Source organism: Xyrauchen texanus, chromosome 7 (assembly GCF_025860055.1).
Source record: "Xyrauchen texanus isolate HMW12.3.18 chromosome 7, RBS_HiC_50CHRs, whole genome shotgun sequence".
In the NCBI taxonomy this organism is placed as follows: domain Eukaryota; kingdom Metazoa; phylum Chordata; class Actinopteri; order Cypriniformes; family Catostomidae; genus Xyrauchen; species Xyrauchen texanus.
Genome location: NC_068282.1, coordinates 4,267,563 through 4,277,046, shown reverse-complemented (window position 1 = coordinate 4,277,046; position 9,484 = coordinate 4,267,563). Strand labels below are relative to the sequence as shown.

At 37.3% G+C, this 9,484-nt stretch overlaps 1 protein-coding gene across 1 annotated transcript; it reads right to left on the bottom strand.

The window, feature by feature from the left end:
- Positions 1-240: 240 nt before the first annotated feature.
- On the bottom strand, positions 241-9,284 carry LOC127646565 (adenosine receptor A1-like). The gene is made up of 4 exons (XM_052130320.1): positions 9,011-9,284; positions 5,382-5,386; positions 4,877-5,253; positions 241-871 (listed from the first exon to the last, which is right to left on the bottom strand). The coding sequence occupies exons 1-4, from the start codon at positions 9,282-9,284 to the stop codon at positions 241-243; spliced, it is 1,287 nt and encodes a 428-aa protein (XP_051986280.1).
- Between the last annotated feature and the right edge of the window lie 200 nt (positions 9,285-9,484).

Genomic DNA, 9,484 nt, shown 5'->3' with positions numbered 1-9,484 from the left:
CGAAAAAAAGCATTTTCCTTAATGGATGCTTTTAGCCCCATTTGTACCTTATGTATACAATATTTTTCTATGATTTAATTTGACTGGCCAAAATCTTTTATAGGGGAGGTGAGTGGACCTTAACCCTACTGACATTTGATAGTTTACAATAGTTCTAACAATAAAAACGGATGTTTAAAACAAACAAAAAAAAAGGATATTCGTGGAAAGTGCCAGTTAATTAGCTTTTAGTCGTAGTGGCTACACCTGAACTTGTGTTTTTTCAGTGATTGGTCCAGGACCATGGTAGCTTGAGATAGTTGAGGTTTTACAAAGCACGAATCGCTGGATGATGTGAATGAGTGTATCACGGAAGCGCTGGATACGGAACGCGTACACCAACGGGTTGAGGGCAGAGTTGCCGTGCGACATAAAGATACCCACATAAAAGGCGCTCTTTGGCACATTACATGTAGGGCAAAAAAACTCAATGCAGTTCATACAATGGAGCGGCAGCCAGCAGAGAGCAAACAGAAAGAGAACTAGCGCCAACGACTTGGCCAGTTTCAGCTCTTTGCGGTAGTACTTGCTGGAGTCGGTAGTAGTAGCCTCGGCTCTGCGATTGAGCTGGCGGCAAATCACGCGGAAAATTTCTGCATACAGTCCAATCATGACCGACAGGGGTACCACCACCCAACCGAAGAAGTTAAAGTAGACCATGTAATCCAGTCTCATGACACTGGTGAACTGGCATTGTATGGGCACCGTGCTGCTGTTCCCGGGTAGGCTGTGGTGCCAGCCGGCCATGGGCACTAAACCGGCCAGAAAAGATAGGAGCCAGCACAAACCCACAGCTAACCATGCCCGTCTCTGCGTAACGATGATGTTGTAGCTGTCAAAAAATATACAGACAATGGCATACATTAGTTTAAATGTGAAGAGTGTAATGTTATGAATAAATTAATTTCAGTAAAAGCTTAATATGCAGAGTCAGCTATAAGTAAGACATTCATAGACTCTTCACTTAAAAGTGTAAACGGTGCAAATAACATATTTCAACAATCATATCATAAATGATGTTTAAAGCTGATTCTCAACTGGTTTTTCTTCAGAACCTAGATTTTACATTGGAGCTTAAGTGGCGACCCAACACAGCCCTTAGTTTCAATGGTTTTATGCTTGTGGCATCCAATAATTCACTAATATAAAAAACGTATTGTGATCAGCACAAACCATGTTATCCCTGTTGCATGTGTGAAAACGTATTTAATCCAGGTTGTATTGTCTTTTGCTTTACATACTGTAGTTTCATTCTTGGTGTTCAAGAATCAGGATATGTGATGCAAACCTGTCCATGTTGGCATCTGCCTAATTAAGCTAGATTCTACCAAGTAACATGAATTTGTGGCAAAATAGAGTTTGCCTGGATGCAAGGCCTTTGGCATCAATAACAAAAGGTATAGAAAGTGTTTTTCCTCATTTTCTAAAGTTAAAGAAATAGTTAATCCAAAAATGATAATTATCTCATCATTTACTCACCTCATGTCATTTCAAACACTATTTTTTTAAAGAATGTACAATTTTCAAGACACTTTGACTTTCAAGCTCCAAAAAGACATAATGGCAGCATAAAGGTAATCTCTGCGACTCAAGGGGTTTAAGCCATGCCTTCTGAAGTGATACAATCGTTTTTGGGCGAGAAACAGACCCAAATCGAACTCCTTTAAATTCCCTGCCATCCGCAATTTAAATGGTTGGAACTCACCAGTTGAGAACCACTGGATCGAAATACACTTGATCTGTGTTTTCTTATTAGCAACTATTAAAAGACAGATATTTGACCAATTTATAGGCATCAGCCAATAACCAGCCAATAATAAGCGTCAATTTGCCTAATTAACATATGGTTAATCTATATAAATATATACTGTATATATATATATATTTATTCAGGGTTGGGAGGGTTACTTTTAAAAATGTATTCCACTACAGATTACAGAATACATGCTGTAAAATTTTTTAATGTATTCCATTAGATTACTTAAGGTCAGTAATGTAATCTAAATACTTTGGATTACTTCTACAGCACTGGCAATTTTTTTTACTTGTTTTGACTATAAAAGACAAAATAAACATGTTAAAAATACATTGTCTGAAAAAACTAAATATCTGATGCAGTGTTGCTTCTAAAACAAGTTCAATCAAATTCATCTTGTTTTAAGGATTTTTAGATATTTTTACAGGAAAACAATACAACATTTTTTATCAAGAATATGATTTTTGAGCCTAATATCAAAGGTCTTACTAGAAAAAATTAATTATGATCCAACGTGAATATTCTTGATAAGAAATATGATCGTGTCTGGTAACGTGTGCATGTAAAATGGCTAGAAATTGCATTTTAGCTTAGCGTAAAGCTAACAGTTTACACAAGGTTTATTTCTATTTCTTCTGCTCCAAACTTACTTCAAAAGTACTTCTTTGTCTGCTCGTATGAATGTAACACATCATAAGAAAGTGTTTCAGCGCTGTTCAAATGCACTTTGGATCGCATCATTTATATGTATAAATGTTTATCTGAATGGACTAAATATTAAATTAAACAAATTACAATAAAATGCTAATTATCTCTTCAGTAATCAAAATACTTTTAGAATGTAACTGTATTCTAATTACAATGATTTTAATTGTAACTGTAATGGAATACAGTTACTTATATTTTGTATTTTAAATATGTAATCCCGTTACATGTATTACGTTACTCCCCAACCCTGTTATATATATATATATAAACAATTTTAAATCAACCCCAAATTGGTCAACCACTATTAGCTATACAGTACTTCACAAGCATTACAAAAAGTACAATACTCTTTATTTATTATATATTTGTAAACATATTTTGACACTTTAAGACATTTTAATATAAACAATTCATAAATGTTTTGCATAAGAATTTAAATCATGTGTTATCTATCTCATAGTAAGCAAATGAGTGGTTAGGGAGGCTGACAAAATACTAAGAGACCAGTGGATATCATTCCCTCTGACGGACAGCAGTTTAATTTAGTTAAAAGCCTCACATTACACCCCTTCATCGATTTGCATTAAAGAAAGCAACAGATATATGGCTGTCCTGCAATATGGCCAAGAACATAATAAAAAAAAAAAAAACTGAAGCATTAAAGCTAGTACTTTAATAAAAAACATCTTCATGTACTGTAACAATTGCAAAATATAGACCAAATATTTCAGCATTCATTTATGCCTCAAATCAAAACGTTTTCTCTTAGTTTGACTACCACACATGTGATGATGTCATAGATACCTATAGTCAGTAAAATAGCACAAAAAGACCAAACTCAAAACAAATTGAGGCAACTTTGTATTTTGAACTGAACAAGTTTGACATATTGGATTTAACATGTTTTCAACATGTAACCCGAAGTAATTCCAACGAAAACTGATCAGTTTACAGGCTATTGTTTAAAGTTACAAAAGGCACTATTTATCTTGTAGTTTACTACCGTTTCAAGAAATATTTACTTATTTTCTCTAATAAGCAACTTGTATTTTTTAACTTAGCTATGCTTGATTTTCAAATGCATTTCATTTGTAAACCAACGTTCCTAATATAGCCTATTTAAAAAAGTATAATAATAAAATAAACCTAAATACAAATTCAAAATAATTTATATATTTTATAATGTATTTACAACATTTCAACAGCCATACATTTGTAAATGTAGCTAATAGGCTGCTCAAAAAAAAAAAAAAAATACAAATGAATTAAACACACCTACTTACATACTACTACTACTACTAAACACAAATGTGAGTACAAGGCAACAGGACAGGAATAGTCCTGTTAAATTAGTTACATTTGGTCTTAGTGTATTTAAAACTCTTAACAAAATGTAGAGAATTCCTTGATTCTGTTAGGAGTTACACTATCTTTCAGTCATCCAAATATTTCCACATCTTGCGGTAGATAGTAGGGCACTGATTCTTGAATACTGGGCCAATCAGGCTACAGAACAAAAATAAAGTTTGTATCAACAAATCAATTTGGATTAACTTATCTGACATGATTTTATTCACCTTTGTGTTGGTACATTTTGGTCCTGCTTTTTGGTGTTTTTTCTAGGGATGTGCAAAACAACATATTTTCAAAATCAACTAGCCGTTTGGTTGCCTGATGACTAGTCAACTAATCAGTCTTAAGGGCGCATCTAATTCGATTTAATTGCATGTGTTTCTATATAAGATGCATTCTTGCAAATGGTATCCTCATGCCATCTCACGGCCTTGTGCGAGGAATCGCTATTTTGGATTTACTATACGCAGCGCATAATTGAAATTAATTTAAACCCATTGCACGCTGTTCGGGACACTCTAAGGAGTCATTTAATGGTTAAACATCTGATGCACATAGTCACGTGACCGAACACCATGGCATGGATTTCCGTGAAATGCTTCTATGGGCACAGTGCCAACAAAATGCCTCTGGTAAGAAACCTCTTCAAATGTTTTCACTGAAACCTGTTTGGTTGTAAAGAGTAGCATCTCTAGATTCATTTGATATGCTGCTTTAAACATTTAGTTAATTTTTCGAGCTTGGGCAGGCTGAGAAACATGAACTATGGACGTTCCAAAAACATGTTCGTTATTTTGACTAACTTTTCACAGTAACAAATCTGTGGGTCATTTCACTTCATGAAATGGATGTATATAAAGATGCACATTTTCAGAGATGGTTTTAACGTGGAACATGTCAAACAGCTAAAGCACAGCATTCTGTTGGCATGCTAATTTAAGCGCTGGTGCTAAACATATAAAAAATATGGAATAATAAATCCCAATAAGACCCCAGATTCAATGATAGTTTTAGACTCACCTGGTGGGGATTTTGACACGTAAGAAGCGGTCGATGGCGATGGCCAACAGGGACAGTATAGAGCTTTGAGTGATGATGACAAGTAGACAGGAGATGAAGAGGCAGGAGTAAAATGGGGTCATTAGCCCAAGACTGATAACCACCGCCAAGGGAATGACCAGAGAGCCAACGGCAATATCAGCCAGTGCCAGAGATACAATGAAACAGAAGGTGGGATCTCTGAGAGTTTGGTTCATGGCGATCACCAAGACCACCAGTACGTTCCCCAGCACTGATGCAAGGGCAATGGTGCTCTCGATAGAGATGTAGATTAGATCCACTTGCCCAAAATTCTCAATCACTGTAGGGGTTGACGTGTTCGCCATCTTTACTTCTTCCTGCACCACAGCACTAAATCTGTTAAATTCTTCAGCTTTTCCTCATGGTGTCATATTGCTATGTATACTCATTGTATTTTATTATTCTCGATTTGCACTGTTTCTTTAGTCTTTGGCTTGTCTCGTACCTGCACTGTAAAAAAAAATATAGTGTGAATGTACGGTATATTCCAGTTTCCCAGTTGTTGCACTGTTACGGTACTTTTCTACAGTAGTAGTCCTACAATTTACAGTTTTACAACTAAATGACATGATAACACTTTACAATAAGGTTTTTTCATTAACATAAGTTGATATTAACTGACTATGAACAATACTTTTAAAGTACTTATTAAGCTGATGTAACATTTTTGGTGTCAAAATACTTTCTGCAGTCTCAGCTAATGGACCCTTTTCACACATAGGCGTTCGCGAAGCCGAAGTCGTCATAGCTGGATAAACGTACGTAAATATGGCTGCTGCCGAGGCAGGGCTGGATTGGTAATCTGGCATACTGGGCATTTTCCCAGTGGGCCGACGCACTTTGGGGCTGATCAGGGGCGGACTGTCCATCGGGAGAACCGAGAGGGCTGGTGGGTCAGCCGCGAAACGGGCCGAATGGGCCGCGATACGCTAAAAGGAGCTGCCGCGTTATGCAGAACAGACCACAAACAGCGCCGCCCCCGTTCAACAACTTCAACTTTTGGGCCAGTTGCTATGTAAAATCCCGGGCCAATTTCTTTTCCCAGTCCAGCCCTGAGCTGAGGTGTTTTCACAGTCCTTAAATGTTTTGCCTGCATACAGTTTGAGACGATAACCGCATTGTCCATCAGTCGTTAAATCTAAACTCAACAAAGGTTACAAATGAAATCAAATCAAATCAAATCAAATCACTTTATTGTCACACTACCATGTACACAAGTGCAACAGTAGGTGAAATTCTTGTGTGCAGTTCCGAGCAACATAGCAGTCATGACAGTGACGAGACATATACCAATTACAGTAAAACAACATACTTACACAACACAATTTACAAATCAAATGTACACATACTTACACAACACAATAATTATATACAATATACAGTAAACAATACACACAATATACAATACACAATATACAGTACAATACAATAAGTAGGAGTATATGAAATATATATACATTATAGGTTAATAAAGTGCAGTGCTAATTATTGATCGTGATAGATCAAGTGTTCAACAGTCTGACTGCTTGGGGAAAGAAGCTGTCATGTAGTCGGCTGGTGCGGTCTTGATGCTGCGATACCGCCTGCCTGATGGTAGCAGTGAGAACAGCCCATGACTCGGGTGGCTGGAGTCTCTGATGATCCTCCGAGCTTTTTTCACACACCGCCTAGTGTATATGTCCTGGAGGGAGGGAAGCTCACCTCTGATGATGTTTCTGGCAGTTCGCACCACCCTTTGCAGGGCTTTGCGGTTGTTTGCGGTGCTATTGCCATAGCAGGCAGTGATGCAGCCAGTCAGGATGCTCTCTACAGTACTGGTGTAGAACCGTGTGAGGATGTGGTGGTTCATTCCAAACTTCCTCAGCCGTCTCAGGAAGAAGAGGCGCTGGTGAGCCTTCTTCACACCGGCCTCAGTGTGAGTTCTTCAGTGATGTGGACACCGAGGAACTTGAAACTGCTGACTCTCTCTACCGGTGCAAGTGATTTATTGAGGGTTATCTTCTGGAATATGATGGTAAATTGATAAAAAAATTATGATAATTGAGAGTTTGTGTGTTATATCCGCAGGAACATATTTATAGGGCACATAGGGGCAGCTGTGGCTCAGTTGGTAGAGCGGGTCGGCCACTAATCGCAGGACTGGTGGTTTGAATCCCGGCCCACATGACTCCACATGCCAAAGTGTCCTTGGGCAAGACATTGAACCCCAAGTTGCTCCCAATGGCAGGCTAGCACCTTGCATGGCAGCTCTGCCGCCATTGGTGTGTGAATGTGTGTATGAATGGGTGAATGAGTCACAGTGTAAAGCGCTTCGAATACCGTTAAGGTTAAAAAGGCGCTATATAAGTGCAGACCATTTACCATTTATGCATTAAAAGAACAATCTACAAATCTGTCCCCATAAATTGCAAAAATACTTAAAGAGGGCACAATTAACAAATCTGTGAGTAGGTCTTGGTGAAACTAATACCTGATGGGGAGGCGACGCAGGATGTGAAGGAGTGGAGAGACCCTTGTCGCTCTCCATCTGACTTCTAACCCTGTCAAACACACACTCTCATGTCGGTTGTGATGTGTAATCATGACGGTACAGCTCAGACCACAAAGCGTTTCACAATTCCACATGTGAGCGACTGCAAAATACTGTCCACAGACGAAAGTGCTTCCTCGTTTAATAACGAAGTAATCTTCTACGCGATTTATTGCCTGAACCCACCGAGCCTGTACAAAGTTCAGCATCTTTTGGAAATTCATGGAAACACCAATCCAGATGTTTTCTTTTAGAATTTGTGCAAATAGGAACTCTGTAGTGGCACTGGTTATTACTCTTCTTCCCGATTGCCACAATAGTTTACCCAACTGACGACTTTCACTTCGCATACACGAAAGTGTGAAAAGGGTCCATATGCAGGGAAAGCTATAAATAAGCCATTTACAAGTAAAAAACTATTTTTTCTTTTATTTAATCACTGTGTCTCTGTGGTGCTATGGAAATTTTGAGCGTTTCTCAAGAGAGACAATAACATTGACTCGACCAATGGCATGAGTTGGGGGCAGACTATCAGTTTCTTTAACCAATGGCAGATTGGGGGGCATATTTAGAAATCTGACTGAAAACAATGTTTATTTTTGCAGTTTCATTTGGTGTAATAGACCATTGATTAATTAAAGGAATTTTTTGGGTTCAATATAAGTTAAGCATGATCGACAGCATTTGTGGCATAATGTTGATAACACCAAAAAATGATTCTCGTCCCTCGTGTTCTTAAAAATAAATAAACAAATCTTGGATACAGTGAGCCACTTACACCTACACAATCCGTAAACGTTAAAATACTCACTATTTCAATATAACCACAAGACATGACCAATATGTGTGTTAGCATGATTTTAGTTTGATAAACCCTTACTACCCTTTTTTGTGTAAAGTTATATCCAATTTTACAACTTCTTTGCCATGACGACAAAACACCATAAATCCTCAAAGTGTAAAAACGACAATTTAAACATCTTTACAGCTCAAATAATGCACAAGTTTTAGCAGAAGAATGAATGTAAGTGCTTTTATAAAATTATAAACTTCACATTTACGCCTAAACAAATTGGTCCCTTTGCCACACTGTTACCTCGTTTTTTTCATTATTGTTTATTCTTTTAAGAAAAGGATATAAATCAAAATAAATGTTTGTGGTATTCAATATTATGTCACAAATAGTATTGAACCCGGAATATTCCTTCAACATTAACCAATAGTAGTATGATGTCCACAGTAATGTGCTGGTGCTTTTGTTCCTGTGTTTTCTGATTTATTTTGCTGTTGCTGTTTTTATTGTCATTTGTAATTAGTTGTTTTAAATGTTTTAATTTTTGTATGTAAAATTGTTTGTTCATTGCCACCATTGCTGTATATGTCATAATGGTAGCATAAAACAAAGCAGCGCTATATAGATTTTGTTTTTCAGTAATTTGTTGTGTTTATCTCACAGTTAAAATTCTCAATACAGTATTTTTTTTTTAAGAAATTATTGTTAAATCTTATAAAATCCTGGCAACATTTTGCAGTTTGAGTCTTACCGTAATAGCTGAACTGACGAGGCTTGTTATTGTATACCAAGATGCTTGGAGAGTCTTCTGAAGCAGTTCCACCAAATCTGAAGTTATTTAGAGATGCTCTTCTCTTACTCTGCATCCTCACAAACTCCTGCTTTTCCTTCTCCCTGATGCGGAGACACTGCTGGTTGGAAAGGGAGGGGTGGTCCTGTCTCTGCAGCACCTTACCCACAACATCTCTCTCTCTCTCTCTCTCTCTCTCTCTCTCTCTTCTTACATTTCCAAACGTATAACACATGGGTGTCTCCATTTGTGTGTAGAAGATTCATAATTTGATATTCAAATTTCATCTTCATCAAATACAATTTTCATAAACAAGCGTTCATTATAGTGCACTAATTAAGATGAGATTCTGTTATAAAGGAAGCACTTCCACGTACACTACCAGTCAAATGTTTGGACATGCCTACTCATTCTTTGTTATTAGGCGACTGTTTC

What these genes read in the sequence shown, in the direction of transcription:
- LOC127646565 (XM_052130320.1), bottom strand. Translation starts at nt 9,284, where the DNA reads ATGTGTTATACGTTTGGAAATGTAAGAAGAGAGAGAGAGAGAGAGAGA. An exon ending in CGTGTCAAAATCCCCACCAG is followed by an intron (nt 872 to 4,876) that starts GTGAGTCTAAAA and finishes ATTTTTTGACAG; the next exon opens with CTACAACATCATCGTTACGC.